Raw genomic sequence first — 18,381 nt, forward strand, 5'->3', positions numbered from 1 at the left:
ATGATTCCATGATTCAGTGAAATAGAAGGATGGGGAGAAAACGCAGATGTGTGTGGAGGTGAAGGCACTTGCTGGGATTAAGTAAATTCTGAGTGGCATAGCCAGAGTAAAAAACAAAAACCAAACAAAAATCCCCTTCTACTCTGGTGGTGTTCTCACTTGAGACTACACTCTCTGTTTTATGGAAGGGAGATGAAAACAGAGGCTGGCTGTTGAAAGTCACAGAAAGGTTGCAAGATTTGCTGGACTCTGAAATTTCCTGCATGTTTTTTGCTTGGACCTTACTGCTTCTCTCTCACTAGAATCTTCTTTCTTGAAAGTAAAAGCAGACTTTTCTTACCCTTATCCTACAGGATTTTGTGCTGTCTGAGGTGACATCTGTAGCAAAAGGCAGTTTGGAGCATCACATCTAGTAGGAGTGAGAAATTGTTGAAGATTTCTGCGGTGGACTTGCACAGAAACCACAGACAAAGTAAAACTTCTGCTACTGATGTGTGGCGTGATGCTTTAAACTACTGGTGGGGGATGCAGTAAAGGCTTATCCAGAAACATTTAGACTGTTTTGTGAAATAAGTAGCTGGCCTTCGAATTTTGCAGCTGCTGGGGAAAAGAGAGACTGTGTGAAGAAGAAAATTATGAGTTGAGTGGATATGGCCAGAAAAAGAGAACAGACGTCCATGGGAAAAATCCCAGGGTATAAAGAAAATTATGTCGCTCATGTTAGCGCTTCACCTCATTGAGCAAGAATGTTCAAATCTCGCATTTCTGACCCTGTCTTCTGCCCCCATTTACTTGCAAGCCTCTCCGCACTTCTTTGCTACATCCTTTTTACAGTAAAGGATTAATATTTCTTCCTTGATTTCTGTGAACTCCTGGAAGGCACTGAATGAGTTTGGGGATGGCTGTTTTTCTCTCCTTGGCTGACCTGCAGACCCACATGTGGCAGAGCTAGCTTAAGGAAAGCACTGCTATGAATGATTGACCTCCTCCAAATAAAAGGGGTTTCACATCTAGGGCATGACTTCTTGGGCCTGTTGTTGGAGCAGCTATTGTCGAACAAGTTTGAAAACTCTTGTATTACCCCTTATGACTTGTTAGTGACTTTCCAGGAGGAAATAAACTAGTTTTCCTCCTGCTCTAACTGCTGGAGTTCCTGGGAGCTGTTTTCCATCCCGCTGCTGTCCCAAGAGCGGGCTTTGCCTATTCTACTACTAGTAGTTGCTGAAGGAGCAAAGCACCAAGGTTCAGGGCATGTAGGTGAAGGAGCAGTTAGAGGGCAAGTGCTAGCAAGCTCTGCTTTCCTCTGTTCATCCTGCTTGGTGTATGATAGTTGCATCAATTGCTTTGTGTTTTGTCCCAGTTTTCCTGCTCTAGGTGTTTTCTGGATAATGGCGAAGATGGTGAGAAGAACATGTGCGTTTTGTTCAGAAGGGGAGGCTGGTTCTGTAATGTATATTGCCAAAGAGCGAAACATTGCAGCTCATCAGGATTGTCTGGTGAGTGGCTTTTAGGTGGTCGGTACCTAAGAGGAATGAAGAAGGGCTAAAGGGGAAGTTTCCGCTGCTTGTCTATTTTTGACTTTACAGTGGCGTATGAATTAAAAGTCTGTTTACCCAAACCAGCAAGCTTATGTTAGATTGAAAAGCAACAGGGCTTGGCCAGAATATTGGAGAGGAGGAGGAGGACAGGGCTGCACAGCTGGACGTGTTGATTTGTGGTGTTTTCATGCATGTCTGTTCCTGATCAGCGGTTCTAGACAGACATACAGTCTAGCAGTAGGAATAGGTCTTCTTGAGACACTAAATTGGATGAAGCTTCTCAGACCGCAGCAAGTTGTGTACTTAGTTAAACCTTTGCAGGAAAATATTCACATCACTTGGTATATCAAGGTAAAAAACTTCCCAGTCCGTCCCTTATATAAAATAAGGAAAAAAAAAAAATATCTTAGTGGAGCTGGTTCTTGGTGTGCAGAATCGATTACCAATACCATATTCTCCCTTCAGTGAGGGTTGCTTAGTGCAGGAGATGTGTCTAGTGCTGGAATAGCTTTCTGGCTTTCACTGTTCCAGCCTTCTTACTCTTGCGGGTTTTATGTTTACAACTTTGTTTTTCTACTACTTCTTTTTTATTATTGTTATTATTAACAGGATGTTTCAGAAACATCTGATACCTATTCTACAGTGTTACTTGGATGTTTTGTTTGAAATGGGTTTTGTAAGGGCTATAATGTTGCTTCAATGTTGTTTTTCTCTCTCTTTTTTTTCTTTTTTTTTTTGTGCGCAATAACTTTACTAATTTCTCTGCCTTAGGCTTCTCTGCACTGTTTGGCTTTTTTGTAGTTAGCTATCACCTGAGCAGACAGACTGTGCCTGCCAGTTGACGTAAGGGTGACTCACTTTCGTTTGGAGATAGATAGATAGATAGATAGATAGATAGATAGATAGATAGATAGATAGATAGATAGATAGCGATTAGAAAAAAGTTGCTAAGAATTTCCCCTTCCTCAGTTATTGTCATGGATCGGCACTTCTATGGGAATTAAAGTGGCCTGAATGTGCATGTATGCATTTTTTGTGGGTTTCTCCCAGGCTTTGTACAATGTTCCTGTGTTTCTCATGCAGTCAACTGTTGTCAGCATTGGACTGTGTGGAAACTTTATTACAGAGAAATGTTGCGTCCAGCTGTAAGCCTGAACAGCGGGGCAGATAACAAGATGCTCAAGGTGTAGAGGTCTGTCAGCTGAAGAGCTGCCTCTCCTTACTCTGGGCAGCCTGGACTTCCAGACTTTCTTCATTCACACTTCTTACTAAGTTCACTTAGTAAGACCTAATTATCTTTTCTTAGTTCACCTTCAGGTCATGTGAAATGTATATAGACAGAGAAACTTCTTTTGTCTGGGAAAAGGTTTAAGCACAGCTCCTTGTTCAATGAAGATGAAACCTCTTAAAAACACAGAGACAAATCAGCCTTTCTTAGGTAGGGCAAGTGCAAGAAGAAAAGATTTCCTTTCTTTCCTCTCTTTTCTCTGGAATGCACTAGTGATTGAGTCCCTCTATTAATTCGTGATATCATCTCTTTTGTCTCTAGTTATTTTCCTCAGGATTTGTGGAATCTGAAGAGTATAACCCAGATAATCTGGATATAAGGTTTGATGTGGCATCAGTGTTGAAAGAACTCAAGAGAGGAAAGCGGCTGGTAAGGAGCTTCTTTCTGAATCTGCACTTGGTCCTGTCTCATAGTACTGAAGGTTGTCTGGCCCATTCTATGCTTGAAAAAAAATGCAGAAAAGCAATTGGTCCCTCTGATCTACTAAGATGAGGGGAATTACAGATTTAGAGTTAGAAACATTGATTTGATATTGTGGTGGGTTGAGCCTGTTGTGGGGTAGCCCCCCACTACCAAAACCTTGCCGCACAAACCCAATAGAGACATTATATTTGGTGAAATTTAGTTTATTTTGTATTAAAATGTGTTGGGTTTTCTGGCCTTCAAGTCCTTAGTCTAAGTTTCCTAAGAGACTTTGGTAAAGCCAGTGCCTGAAACAAAATTATGCAGTCCATAAGTGTAAAGGGAAACACATTCTGGTTTTAGCAGAAGGAAGGTTATTTATATAAGGTTGTTTTATTGGCTTTGTCCTCAACTGCCCTATTCCCTTACATCCTTGGTGGAACTCTTTTCATTACTAAGTTAGTCTAGAAAACATAAATACAAGCGCTAATATCAATATGCATTGAAATAACTTGGGCAAGATTTAGGGGAGGGAGGTTGGAAGTTGTTCAGTGCCCTCACATGGCTCTGCATCATTTTACAAATTTATCAGAATGAAATAGAGGTAAAAAAGCAAAAAGGTGGCTGAAATAATGACCAGGGTAGGAGTTTACGGGAGTGAACTTGCCTCATGAGTTATACAGAGGAGACTTGCAACAAAAGATTTGTTTTTCCCACAGAGAATAGTATTTGCCTCATATGGCAAGATTTTCAGTAGCTGTTTGTAATGCTTACTTGCTAAACCTCATCCTGTTCTAGGTGTGCAACTTCTGTCGCAAGAAAGGAGCTACTGTGGGATGCGAGGAAAGAGCCTGTCGCAGAAGTTATCACTACTTCTGTGCACTCTGCGATGATGCAGCAATAGAAACAGATGAAGTAAATGGAGTCTACCGGTATTTAACCAAGTATTTTCTAACTCATTGTTGTCAAGGTTTTGGTAGTGGTGTCAGGAAGACAGACTTAAAAATTGTGTGTTTTTTAAAGTTTTTTAAAAAGGAAATACGTTCTCCTCTCTTAAAGTGATGCTTGATCCTCTTTTCACAAGCAATGTGGGAAATATTTTCCTTTCACAGGAAAACATCACAGCAGTGGGAAGGAATCTGTTCAGTGTTTGAGCCTGCAACACACCTGAAAGATCACTAGACCAAAACCAAGGAAGTCAGTCCTTACTGGCTATCTAGCTAGTCTTCAAGGACCAAGATTTTTATTCATGTCACTGAAATTCTCAAGTTCTGTTGGTTCAGAAGCTTCAGTAAATGTGGTCTGAGCACAGAGCAGGCTATAACCCTTCTAGATCTGTTCACATTAGGCAAATTCTGGTAACTTTCCCTCCATATGCTAGCAGAGAACTTTGTAAGTCCGCCAAAGACCTTCTCATATTTCAAGTACGTTGCTAGCATTAACACAATTAAACAGACTTGAAGTAAATTTTCTGTCCTGATCATGCTAGCCCTGGTGTCCGCTGCCCTCAGGCTGACTGCATTGCCATTAGTAGATGGAACGAGTTGTTTGGAGGGTGCAGATGAAGGGGTTGAGAAATTAGGACTTTAGGGACCTTTTGGAGTGCTGTAGTTATAGTAAAGTCTGAGGTGCATAAAACCCCTGATGACCATTTCTGTGCAAGGCCAGAGAGATCACAGGCCATGTCAGTCTTAGATTAATCTGGTAGACCATCTAATCACTACTTGTTTTAGGAAGAGGTGGACTGGTGCAGTCAGTAGTAGTAGAAGATGAGTCCTTTTGCATCAAAACACTTGTGCTTCTGGCTGCTTCACTAGGGCTCTCAGTCCAAAATACATCTTTCTGCAAGACTGTAAACCCAGGTGTATGGGGAAGATGATATGTTTAGTTTATGCTTATAAAGTCTTCAGGATTCTCCAGAGCTCATGAAAGAGAGTAGCTGGAAAGATGGAAACTTTCCATGATCACCAAATAAATGGCTCTCATCATATAGCTTTAGAAAGGATATCTTAGGCTGAAGAAGACTGAACTCTCAAGGTGTTGAAAAATGAATGGGACTGGTAACAGCCTAGATACAAACTGGTAAAGAAGTGGTTGAATATATAGTTTGATTTGGTGGTTTTCTGAGCTGGTGACCTTGGAGGTTTGGAAGAGGGACCCTTAAAAATGCCTTGTATTAAGTCACTGTGTGAGAGTAGTTGCTTGTCCTGTCTAGAAATACAGGAAACTAGGCTGTAGCAACCTCTACTGAAGAGATGAAAAAGGACTGGATTATGGAAAGATGGCAAGGCAGGTTTCAGGGGTTTGAACCCAAAGACTTTTGCACAGTATCGGTGGCATAAATAAAGCACAAAATTTGTAGCTAGCCTGAAATTATTGGAGAGAAGACGAGCAAGACTTGAAAGGATGTAGATTGACAGCCCCCTGTACTTTTTCATGGTGAAATACAACATACTGCAAAGCATATCAAAAGAGAGAATTCCTTCGAGAAAGAGAGATGGTGTTTTTAAATTCTGAGTTGCCATCGTTGTGATGATGAGCAGTGATTATCAAAACAAATAGAGCGGAACAAAAAAGAGAAGGCATACAGTACTATGGAAGTGGCTAGTAAGAACAGAGGTGGGGAAGTAAGTGCAGTTTGTATCGCCATCTTGCAAGAATGAGAGCAAGGAAGTGCTTCCAAATAAAGTGGCCTGAGTAGTAAAAGGTATTGTCTGTTCTTTATAAGAAGTTCTTGTACTCAGGAAGGTTGTTTTTAACTGTGAAAGAATAGAATTAAAGGGAGGGGAGGAAAAAAAACAACCTCCAAAGGGCAGTATTAGAAATTCAGAGGTATAAATAAGGTGCCTTCACTACTTAGCTTTCTGATAGAATTGTTAGGCATGCATAAATCTGTTTTTTCGTGCATCAAAATGAATTTCATGAAAAAAAGATGGCTCGTCAAGGAAACAGACTGCGTTTCTAAGGTCAGTGCTTCTATTTTGTTAAAATAAAAGAATGACAATAATTAGAAAATGTCCTAGCAAATGTAGTTTCCTCTAAAAATTGCTTCCAAACACTTGAGCATTAGCCTTGGCAAACAGGTTTGTAGTGATCAGCTAAACCACACTCTTAACAAAGCAATTTTGCTTAAAAAGTGATTTGGGATCCTTCTGTAAGAAAGGCATATTATAGAAGCTGGTCCACGTTCTCTACACATTATTGTATCCAGAAGATAAGGAGTATTTCCAGCTGTATTTGTTGCATTTGGCCTCTTCCAAGGAATTCACATTGCTCTCCTAGAACCAGAGAAAATATTCCCATCTCACATGTTACCAAAGTCTTTAAGGCATGAGTGGATTGAACAGCTTTAAGCTACTGGATCTCAAACGGGGTGCCCTACTTCCTCAGGATTTGGGGACCACCTCATCAGCACTGGGCAGGGGAAAGGGAGGGACACATTGATGTCCAAGCAAGTAACTGGTACTATATGTGGTGGTGCAGTGCTGTGTGGCTGTGCCAGCATGTCAGGCAGGGCTTATAAGTTCAAGCTGACTGGTAAGCAGATGCATCTAAAGAGGTTCTGGGCCTGGCCTGAGTGGCACAGGGCAAGGGGGCAGAACAGCAGTAGCTACGATCAAGCAATACTAGTACTGTGGTATTTCATCTTGACAGCATGAATGTCATTTAATAAGACATTTTCAATAAGAGTACCTCTGCTGCAGTGTTTGATTGCCACACCAGATGAAATGTGTCTGACTCAGGATATGAACAGTGAGCAAGTCCAGAGTGTGGTAATGGAACTGATAATTCAAAGCTTCAGTGTTCAGAGTCCACTGAGGCTCTAAAAGTACAAATACAAGCTTGTGCATGTATGTGACTTTACAGCAGGTGCTTTCCTAGGTGGGTAATGTTGAACAAAAATCCTTATAATTTTTTTAAGAGTCTTTCAATTTACATTCAATGAAAAGAGGGGAAAATATCTGTTAAAATCATCCAGCATAAATCTGTTTACATATTTATTAATACTTTTTCTCTTTTTCTTAAAATTGAACTTAAATTTTAGAGTGTTCTGCCCAAAACATGACCCAGGCAATAGGACCAATCACTATGGTGAGTTTCTTTAATGGCTTCATTGATTTCATTTATTTTAAAAGTTTGCATCCTACAGTCAATAACTCATTTGAACAAAATAAATGTTATTCCACCTTTGTATTAAGTGGTGGATTTCTAACCTTGCAGGAGTGGTTTGGTTGAGATCCATGCGTATGCACAAAAATCAAGAAGGTTTTTCGAAGCAGGAAATGTTTATATTTTACCTTCCCTGATCTCCCTCAAAACTGACTTAAAACACTGTGGACCTGATCCTTCATGGAATTATTCTGACCGTGTGTGGGCAGGTAGCCCAAGCAGGTTGTAAAATCCATATAAGAGATGAGAGCCACGCTAATGAGTGATGCACAAGCTTGCACTTGATTAGCCAAAGAGAGGGCTGTTACAGGAGTGTAATACCTTGGGATTTTTATCTGTAGTTGCGTTAAAATGTTCACATTTGCATCTTCCATTCATCTTCATATTCACTGCAGTAGTTTTTTAAATAGGGCCTTTCATTCTGAAGGATCCCAAAGAGCTTTTTAAGTGTAACAAAAGGGTTATACAACACCTGTTTAAGGATTGCTTCCTTTGCTACAGAAATGCAGCTTAATTTGGCAGTCCTGGTCCTTGCTGATTCAGAAGTAGTCAGGAGTCTCCCTGAATTAACCAGCCAAAGCTGTGAATTTTTTAACCTAATGCATCCCGCTCAAAAGAGAGCGGGTCCTAGAAGTTGAACTGCGAGCACTAATGCTAAGAGTGGTGTGCTCCCACTGAAGTCTAGCAAACCTTGTTTAATCTTCTTGACAAGGTCTGGCTCCACCCTGATGCCACTCAAGGTGTGGGTTAGGTGATTATCATTTAAACTTTTAGTCATAGGGTCTGGGACTTCTTAGCTAGACATAGAGTCTGTTTAACATGTGATATTGCTGTGATTCACTAACCAAATGCAGCTTCTTATTTCACTTAGCAGTTTTGCTTTTTACTTACCTGTAGTTCTGAGGCCTGACATTCCCTCCCTTTTTAAAATGAATTTGATATCTGTGGTCTAATGGTTGTCAGTCTGTTGGGTCTGTCCAGGGTCCCAGGTGGTCTCTTGCCCAAGTACTAGAGAGGGCCAGGATTGCTTCGTTTCCAGTATGAGATGAGATTAATGAATTAAGTCCAGCTCTGTAGACCACCTCCTTCATAAGGAAGGCTTAAGTCTTATGAGGTTGAAGGTCTTAGCGTCTTCAAGTGCTGCATGTACAATATATGGCCTGTTCCCTGAGAAGAGAGTTTTCTCTTAGAGGAGATCTTCCAGAGACACTTAATTTGGAGACCCTCTGTTTATGACAGGTTCTGCTGGCAGTGTCTGCCCTGCCTCCTGAATGAGCTTCTTTCACCTCTATCTGAGAAAGTAGCATACCCCAGGAGGTGGGGAGCAGCTGTGAGAGTTCGGTAAATGACACTTTGTTCCCCAAACCCAACGTCCCCTGCCTCTGAGCAGCTCTTGGATGCATGCCTGGCACTCAGAATTGCCAGGGATATCTGCTGGTTAGTTGGCTGAAGTAGCAGGTACTCTGGCCCACTCCTGTCCCATCTGGGCAGGCAGGGGACACCTGTGCTGAGTGTGTTTGCAGGTCTGCACAGGGTGGAGAGCAAGACAAGCTGGGATGGAAGCGCATTGGCTCCACAACAGAGTTTTGACTTTCAGGATCCAACTTGGGTGAAGTAGCTCAGCTGTTCCCCTGGGGCAGGCTGAGCCAGCGCTGGGCTGTGTGGGAGCAGGAGCTGGTACAAAAGGGCTGCCTCTCCAGGATTGTTTTCCTCGGTAGCTTGGAGAAAATGGGGTTGAGGAACATCCCCTTGTTGTTGGTCTAGACAGCATTCCTGTGCTGAAATGTCAGGGCTCTGACGTGCGATTGGAAGGGGATAGGGTGCCTTAGAAGCCAAGAGGCCTCTTTGCAGCTCTGTGCAGCAGGGGTGGGAGGGCAGTTGGGACTTGGAAACAGGCTCCAACCTCTGCTTAACTGGAAATGTTGGATGTGCCCAGAGTAAAGGCTGACAAACGTAGAAGAGTGGAAGAACACTGTGGGGAGCAGAAAGAGTTGGGCAAAACATCAGGAAGAGCTGAGAAAATCCTGCCATAGGTCAAAGATGTTGTGCTAGACAGCAAGGAACTCTTTGTGCTTACACCAATATCTCCCAGTCTGCTCCAAATTAGACAACCCAGCTTTGTTTTGGATGAAGTGAGAGGCTATGATTTCCTTTCAAGCCATGAAAAATGCAAATGTACAGCACCAAGTACCCCAAACCCAAACTTGTTTCAACAGCCTTCCTGTACCAATGGTAACTCCTGTACCAATGGTAACTCCTCATTCTAATAGGATGATTTCGAATGGGAAAAAGCTTGCTAAGTGCTGCCCAGAGGATGTAGAGTTAAATAGGAAGGGGGCATATTGCCCCACTGCATTTAAAACCTTCGGGTTTTGGTGGGTGGTTGAACTCTTCTCTGGCTTTCTCTGCTCCTGCCATGTCTTCCTTGCTAGAGCTATCCTTCTCTGCCTGTTATGCGGTAGCTGTTTCCAGCAGCTGCCAGTTATGATGTTGGAGACAGGGTGGTGCATGCTGATAGAAAGGACAGAGTGAAAGCAGATGATTTTGCGGATCATACCACATTACTAAAAACACTTTGTAGCGTAAATATTAAATTTACCAGTAAAATTGTTTCTGGAGGCTTTCTAGGAGGGTCATTATATTGATGAAAAACCTAATGCCATTTGTATGTCTTTGGGACACCTAAAATAATTCTTTATGTAGTCTTAGTTTTGAGGGTCTATTAATGTAAACAAGAACTGACTGAAAAAAATCAGCAGTCATCTTTCATAAATTTGCCTGAAGTTTTTACCGTCTAGAGGTGGTGCTGCTGCTGGGGAGAGTAAGTTCACTCTGCCACAATCTAAAATCTTCATTAAAAACTGACGTTTGCTTTATCACTTTGCCTTTTAAACTCAGTATAGCCTAATGCTACAGTGATTTGCACTTCTTTGTAGTGGCTCAGGCTTGTAATTTTTCTTACACAGAAATAATGTGAATTCCACTGAAATGTCAGGTATTTGGGGAAGCTGAAACATGCTCTTGTCTTGCCACCCAGAGTGCCTCACTTCTGTAGCTTTTTGGGGAAAGAGAGAGTCTGAATGATGTGAAATTGTCAGTCTGAGGTTGGTACACTTGTTACTTTGTTGTTTCTTGATTCCTAGATGCAGCTAATAAGAGGAGAAGACACGCATTGAAATCTTCCACCATCACGGAACAAATGGTAATCCTGAATTTAAGTCATTCTAAAACAGGAACCCACATCTACTACAGCAAAAGACTTCTTAAGTGAAGTATTTTGACAGTGTGTTCAGAAAGAGACTTCCTCACAGAAGCAATAACTTTTCCTTTACAGCTGCCCTGTTTTGATCTTATTATTCTGTCAAAACAAAACCCTTTGCATGTGGAGCTGTTTCAGGCAGAGCCAGTGCTGCCCTTGGATAACGTAGCGCAAATACAATACAAACCTCCAAACCAGGCTGAGTCGGTGGCTGTGATCTTGATGTGAACAGAAAGAGCTTCCTTTTGGGGGCTCCCTTTCTTTGGAAGTACTATGTCTCTCAGATTGGCTTAGAGCTTGACGCAGTTTCCATGAAAAACTGCTTTTGATGAGTCACATGGCTTTTTAAACTGGCGCTAACTCGTTTCTGAGCCTGTGCTCATGGTAAATGTGGCAGATCTTCGTTGCAGATCAGGCAGCTCTCAGCTCTGCCGGTGAAGATGGCCTTCCGAAGGGTTCGGGGCCTATCAAGCGAAGCATCCCTCTGGTTGCAGGGGATGTTGTTTTAGAGGCTGTTGTTAGAAAACCTGTAAATACAGCTTATTCCACGGAAGTATGCATGGGAACTCCCATGGACCCTTGGGGGAGTTGGGATTTCTCCTTTCTAGAAGAATTAGCATCCAGCTTTCCTTGGGAAAAACTTCTGCCTTTCCCAGGTCTTGAGATTAGAGAGTGGTCATGTGAGGGGATGTGGCAGCTTTTATGTAGTATTCATGTAGTACTCTCATCTGGGTAGGTTATTTGTGTCCAAGAACTTCTCAGCTGTAAATCCACTTACGTTCCGGGTATTATAACTGAGATTCATTTGACCTGTGACCCACAGTAATGTGCCGTTTCTGCTGCTGTCCAGTGCTAGCGATCTCAGAAATCAATACAAACACTGCAAATAAGAAGCTAAGGGGCTCCAGGATTTATCACTGCGGCATAAGTTGTTTACCATTGTGTAAGCAATACATTTTTACGCTGGTGAAATTTTGTGACAGATCTTAAGACTTATTTGTAGTACTGTGGTATGACATGGAACAGCAGACAATGACTGCGTCCTGTCCAAAGGAAAAGAAAAATACTTTCCCTGCTTCTCTCAAATCCCTTCTAGTATTAAATCAGGTCTAGGGAACTAAACATCATTTGCACTGGGAGTTAGCAGCAGGCATTTGTTAACATCTGTGCTATTTGCAAATGGAGGAGGGTGGTGTCCCAGATGTTGGGCTTTTCTTGAAGAGTTCTTGCTTTGAGGTAATTTTTGCTTCCCTTTCTAAAAATGGAATGTGTGGAGAGGAGTATTGTCAGCTGTGTGGAGAAGTTGACTGTATTCACAGAAATAGGGGCTGTTTTTTATCTACGAAAACAGTAAATATCAGTATGATGTAAAAATATGTTGTTTTGATTTTTCTTGCAGAACACAGAAGAGACAACAGAAGAAAACAGTTTACAAATACTAAAAAGAAAAAACAACAGGCATAAAGGTGTGACTCACTTTGTAGAATGACTAGGAGATACTGTGATCTGTTATGTTGAAGTTCAGAGCTTGGAGATGGTTGACAGCAGCACTGCTGCAGAAGTGTCTTTTATTCTCCCGAGACAAGTGACTCTCCAAGCTCTGGCAAGGGAGCGGAAGTCTGATTTGCAGAATGACTGTGCAGGTTTTAATAATTGTGCAGCTAACACAAACTCTGTGCTTTGGCCAAGACTTGCTGTGTGATGCGAGCTGGTGAATTCACCTGGGAATGCCCCTGCTCTGCCTGGCTTCTGTGTTCAGCTGTGCATCTCCAGCAAACAGGGGTGCCTCTGCCTGGCCCCCCCTCCTCCCTAGCAGTATGGTTACATTTAAAAAGGAATTGGTCCTCCTTCACCTGGGTCTCCTTGCATGGAGCCCCTCTTGAAGGAGAGTGGGGTAGTTCTGACAGGGGGAACTCTGGAATGGGTTAGCAGAGGAGGTGCTGTGAGGAGGGGGGGCTGAGCCATGACCCAGCAGTGAGAGAGGAGTTTGGCACACCTTGAGCAGGAGCTCCAGCTCAGGGGGGCTCCCTAAACGCTGCTACAGTTACTGCTGCCACCACATGCTTGTCTTACTTTTTGAACCCTAGGTGCACATAGGGCACTTAACACAATGTAGTATTTTACTGCATAAATACAGTATTGCAACAGTGAAATCAACCACTGGACCCATCCTTCAGTTCTGCAGTTTGTGTTTTGCCCCAACGGTGCTGCTGCAATTGCTTGTTGGGACTACGCTGTCGTTTGGAACGCATTAGTGGTGATTATTCACCTTCCCATGGCTGTGCTTAGCATATGGGCATGGTATTGTACAGTAGGTGGCTGCGTAGTATTTTTTTCTGAATTTTTACTACCACTATAAAGAACAGGGAACCTCTAAAGAATCCTGGAATACTTGTAGGGCATCTAGCATAAGTGAAATGACGTTTCTTTTCTCACAAATGTCTCTGGTGAAAAGTAACTGTTTGTAACGTAGACCGGCAGACTTCTGTGAGCTGTCTGATAGCTCTTTCCTTTTTGAACAGCCCATTGAATTGATCTTCCTGAAACCTGTCACTGACCTGCTGCTCTGAGATAAAGAAAAAAATAAGTAGTTCTTTCCCTAGGAATCCAAATCTGACAAAGTAGGCATATAAAATGGGCTGTAATAAATGAATGTAATGCCTGGATCACTTGGAGTAAAAGGAGCCTTAATTCTCTTACCAAATCCAATACTGATTACTTCCTGTGCTATTTTCTGTCCTTTAGCCTGTTCAGTCCATGGTGTGGTCCTGAGGGCTGGAAGATAAAAAAGCAAGACAAACCACTTGCTTTCCTGTACTAGGGGGTATCAGGAGGCTCTAGGAATGGTACATTTAGAGTTGTGGAGATAATTGCTTTTGATGAATGAAGCCAAATCTAGAGCTTAGGTAATTGTAACACCCAGCGCAATGCTTACGTGTGCCTGACCACAGTTTTTGTTCCCACTGAAAAGGGCTGAGTGGGTAGCTGGAGGAGCCAGGGATTTGCATAAGTATTTGTTATGGGAAGGGGGACTTTAGCCCAAGTTTTAGTTTCTGAAGCGAGCGAGTGAAGCCCACTTCACAGGTAACTTCTGTGTAAGAGTGTGGTTTTGTGTTTCAACAGTCCGAATAGATTTTCTTAGGAAATGCAAGCAAGCTGGGCTTCTGGATGACATATTTGAAGAAATGCTGGACACGCTTCACCTGGCACAGGAAAAACTGATGGATGACAACACTTCAGAAACAGGTATGGACACCCACGGGGGACTCCGTTCTCGGAGCAGAAATGCTGATCTGAATGCCAGACACTCGGCCCTGGTGCTAAATGGTGCTAAAGATGCTTCTTCCATGCTAAATAACTGGGTCCTGCCTTATTTCTGCAGCTGCACAGCAGGTGGAGAGTGAGTACTTTTTGGTATACCCGTGTGAGTAGAGGTGAAGAGCTGCCAACTCAGCATGCTCTAGTAAGGCCTTCTGACTTCATATTTTTGAAGCCACCTTTTACCCATTGGCATAAGCATAGGTAGGTTTGGCCTGACCTCTTCTTCCAGGCACTGAGGAAGAGAGAGGTCCTGAAGAGAACCAGAAGGTTTTGTTTGGATCATGGGACTGTGTTGTTTTTACAGCTTCACAGAGGGATCAGCTATCTGTTAATATCAGCACTCTCTTTTGAGGGAAAAATCCCTGAATATGTGCATTTTAAGTCTTGGGATGATTAGTTAGATCTTTACTGTCAACTGTCAGTGTGTATTTGGGGGTTTCATCGGTTTAAGTATTAGCTTGTATGAAGCACTTTGTACTCAGACGATTCCACTCTAATGTTGCTTTGTCCACAACACAGTTAAAAAATAAAACTTCAAACCTTCCTCTCCTATTCTCCTCCCAGCTTTACAAAGTTATGAATAATACTGTTGGATAAAGAATGCTAATTTATGCAAAGTAACTTGAAGCCACGTGCATGGGAAGTGAAATGTCCCACCTGGCTAAATCTTCCTCACGAGCAGCTTGTGTGTAACATGACAGCAGCTCCCAGGAACAGTTATGAAGTCCAGGACACGTTAGCAGTTCAAAGGTCTTCGCCATTAAGCAAGCCTCTTAATGGTCACGTGAATTCTCCAGGCATTTTGTATTTTGTTTCATTGGAAGCCTCAGCTGTGGAGCTGAGGCCTAATTCTGGGCTGTTTTTTAACATTGAACAGTGATAGCACTGTCCCACACGTCACGTGATCTGTCAAGAGGAATTGGTATGGTCCGCCCTGCTGCTACATGTACAGTCCTGATGCAATAAATAAAATATGACTTAAGTATGTCGCTCATTTTTAAAGGGACTGTTCACGTGGTGCAGACCCAAAAAGGGAATTACGGGTAGGTCCCCTTTCCTATTTTCTGTATGAAACTAAAAAGTAGAATTGACAAATTGACCATTCTTTCTCAATATAGATTATATGAGAAGGAAGACATTTTAAAACCTTAAGCAATCAGTATGATATGGGCCTGTTGTTGTAGGACAAGGGGTAATAGTTTTAAACTAAACGAGTGCAGATTTTCACTAGATATAAGGAAGAAATTTTTCACAAGGAGGGTGGTGAAACACTGGCACAGGTTGCCCAGAGAGGTGGTAGATGCCCCATCTCTTGGACGGGGCTCTGAGCAACCTGATCTAGTTGAAGATATCCCTGCTCATTGCAGGGGGGTTGGACTAGGTGGCCTTGAAAGGTCCCTTCCAACCCAAACTGTTATATGATTCTGTGATACAAAATACATAATTACTGTTTTGTGCTACTTCTAATGTAGGTCCCCGCATTAACGCGAGGGTTCTGTAAGCCTTTACTCAGTAATATTAAATCAAATTAATCTCTTTCCCCAGAGTATGAAGAGACAGTAACGTCACTCTTTGACTGTGGACTCTTTGAAAATATACTGACAAATATTCATTCAGGTACGTGAAAAAAGCTGTCGGAGCAGTAGCAGTTGGTATGGTTTTTGGCATTGGGGTTACTCTTCTGAGCATTTTGATAAAATTACCACTTAAAATTAAAAAAAATCATAGGAACTTCTTTTCCTCAACGTTCTATAAATAATTGAATAGAAGCCATTGCTACCTGAATCTTTAGGAATACAGTATGTCAAATCTGGCTGGCTGACCTCAAGTGGGGAGACAAGTGACAGTTCCACAGCTTTAGAAAACCAAAGGGTCTCTGCCCCAGAGGCACTTCCCTCCCCTGCAGGCTGTTCTCCTGTCCTATTTCTGCAGGTTATCTCTCTTCCTTCTCCGCAGCTTGCCTGCATCACAGCTCTGCTGCTTTCTGATGAATGCTGTTCAGACTGGCTGTTGTGTTTCAGTCAAGGGCATTAAACGCCATGAGCAGAACCTACCTGGACCTGACGGGAATTGTAACGTGCTTTGAACAGCAAGCTGAGAATGCTCAGGGTGAAAGGAAAACAAGGGCAGGAGCGGATGCTTGGTACCACCACCAGTGTGGAAGGAAGCTCTGGGGCTTGGTCTCCAGTCTCAGCTATTGTAAGCGACAAGGTTAAAACTGTTTTTCAGACAGATACGCAAGTCTCTTGCTCCCATTTCCCCCTCTAACAGCAGCCTTGTTCTAACTTCTGCTTCAATTTATCTCTGTGAAAAGGGAAATGGGTTTTAATTAGCTAACACTGAGGTTTGGTGCGTGAAGGTGATGTTTGCTGTTTCCCCTTCACTCAGCTGAAAAAGCCAGGCTCCTCTCTTCAGTCTCCTGTTCTGGCATTTAAATTCCTTTTTTGGAAATGGGAGTGACTGGTGTTGCCGAGTTATCTGACATGAGGTTCCACCAGTGCGTCCTTTGAGGGCATTAGAACATCTCTGCTCAGAACTCCTCATGTGACACAACCCTGGATCACACTTGTTTCTTTGACAGCTGCATTAATTATTTCATCCTCTTCTCAGCTTACAGGAGAAATTCTTGATATTGGCACCTACGTGCACACAACCATGTGATTCTTGTGTAAAAGTTGTCCCCTCTTCAGTTCCTCACTACTTGGGCAGCTCAGTTCTTCCTGTACCACACAGTCTTCTCTTCTGATACCATCAGCCTACCTTTAATTTCAAGGTCAATCATGAAAATGTATGCCAAGGTTGGTTCCACAACTTATCCAAGAGGAGCTCTTAAAATGAACCAGTGAGAAAGGAACGAAAACCATGTTAGTGACAAGTGAAACTGTAGGGAGGGGAGGAAAATCACCAGCTTTTTTTTTTTTTTTTTTTTTGGATCTTCCAAGCTCTAGCTAGCGGGTCTCTGTGATGACATAAAAGTCTAGGACTAAATAAAGTAGGACTAGTATAAGTACTGTGTTGTCTTTGATCATTCTCCTGGAACTGATGATTTTGGGTGATCTGACATGCTTTATCTTCAATCCATTTTCTTCATTTTATCTTTTTTTTCCGCTTCTTGAATCATCCTGCAAAATCTGTTCTAAAGCCTTGCGCGTCAGCACAGCAAGGTTACTCTGAGCTGTAACTGTTGATACTGCTTTTTTAAATCCCTTTTATATATAGGGATAAAGAGTTCTTTTGCAGTACAAGGCTTTACTGCAAACACAACTGCATTTAAAACTTCTCATAGGGGACCCTGCTATCGCTTCATCAGTAATGTCCAATTTCTAGGTTGGAGGTTCTCCTTCTCTCCTCCAAGGACAAGTGACTTCTCTTAGTTTTGCTTTCTGTCCTGTTGCCACATGTCCTGCTTGGGACAATGCCTCAGTCAGCTTTCATCTCCTCTTTTTGCTGGTCAGCAGGCCATCCGGTAGCTTTTGAGCTCCTTTACATTTGCTGTGATGGTTTAAATTAAACATTCATGTAGCTTGTTTTGAGATGACAGTGCCTGGGTGGCGAAGCATGTAACTCTGCTCTGAATAAAAACTTGTATCCCTTTCTTTTTCACCATAGGAACAGAAGAAAAAATCCAGGAACTTCTGGAAAGCAGAAAAAGACTGGATAACAAGATTGAGCTACTGCAGGACTTAAAAGAAGTCGTCCTTCCTCCCCCGGAGAACACCGCTAGTACGTCTAGTACAGTGTCTGAATAACCTCTAACCTGTCTGTAATGGTGTCAATATTTAGGATTTTCTAATGATAGAAACCCTAGAGCACGTCTGGTCAGTGTCCAAGTCAGTCTCTCCCCCCTCCAAGTCAGGGACATGAGCAAGAACTGGGTGTTTTACTCATTTTTATACCTCACTGTTGCAATAATTTTAATTTATCCCTTTTCTTTAAATTTTACTGTGGATCAATGAGTGTTATACACCACATTTAGTGGGGTTTTTTTTAAAGCTCAACAAGACTTTTTCCTCAAAGAGAAGGGAGCATCGGCTGCTGCAGACAGCTCGTTAAAGTCCTGTTAATGGGAGCCCTCTCCTGACTGTGTGCTGCAGCTGCTTTGTGGCCTGCACCAAGGTGGCGGTGATGTGGCTGCTTTGGCTTTCCAAAGAAGATAAATTAGCAGAACTTGCACTCAAAAAAGCCTTCTGAATTATAAACAGGAGTTTGGCTTTTTAAATTAAATGATTCTCAAGTGACTGCTTAATGTATAACTAGTTCTGCTGTAAGGGCAGTGGTGAACCAGTGTTTCCAGGCAGACCAGAAACAGTTGGGCATCATACTCTTAAACACCATGTACAATGTAAAATGGATCAAACAATGGACTGTATCTTCCTTTCTCTGTTAAGAAAGGATATGACAAC

General features: G+C 42.4%; 1 protein-coding gene across 1 annotated transcript; it reads left to right on the forward strand.

Annotated features, from left to right (window-relative positions):
• Positions 1–1,367: 1,367 nt before the first annotated feature.
• On the forward strand, positions 1,368–17,727 carry PHF11 (PHD finger protein 11; the record flags this gene model as incomplete). Its single annotated transcript, XM_081999753.1, has 9 exons — positions 1,368–1,496; positions 3,088–3,195; positions 4,027–4,160; positions 7,274–7,320; positions 10,542–10,600; positions 12,057–12,123; positions 13,781–13,903; positions 15,524–15,595; positions 17,588–17,727. The coding sequence occupies exons 1-9, from the start codon at positions 1,389–1,391 to the stop codon at positions 17,725–17,727; spliced, it is 858 nt and encodes a 285-aa protein (XP_081855879.1). The 5' UTR covers positions 1,368–1,388.
• Positions 17,728–18,381: the final 654 nt, after the last annotated feature.

The sequence above is a fragment of the Phaethon aethereus genome, assembly GCF_964289735.1.
Source record: "Phaethon aethereus genome assembly, chromosome: 1".
Lineage (NCBI taxonomy): Eukaryota > Metazoa > Chordata > Aves > Phaethontiformes > Phaethontidae > Phaethon > Phaethon aethereus.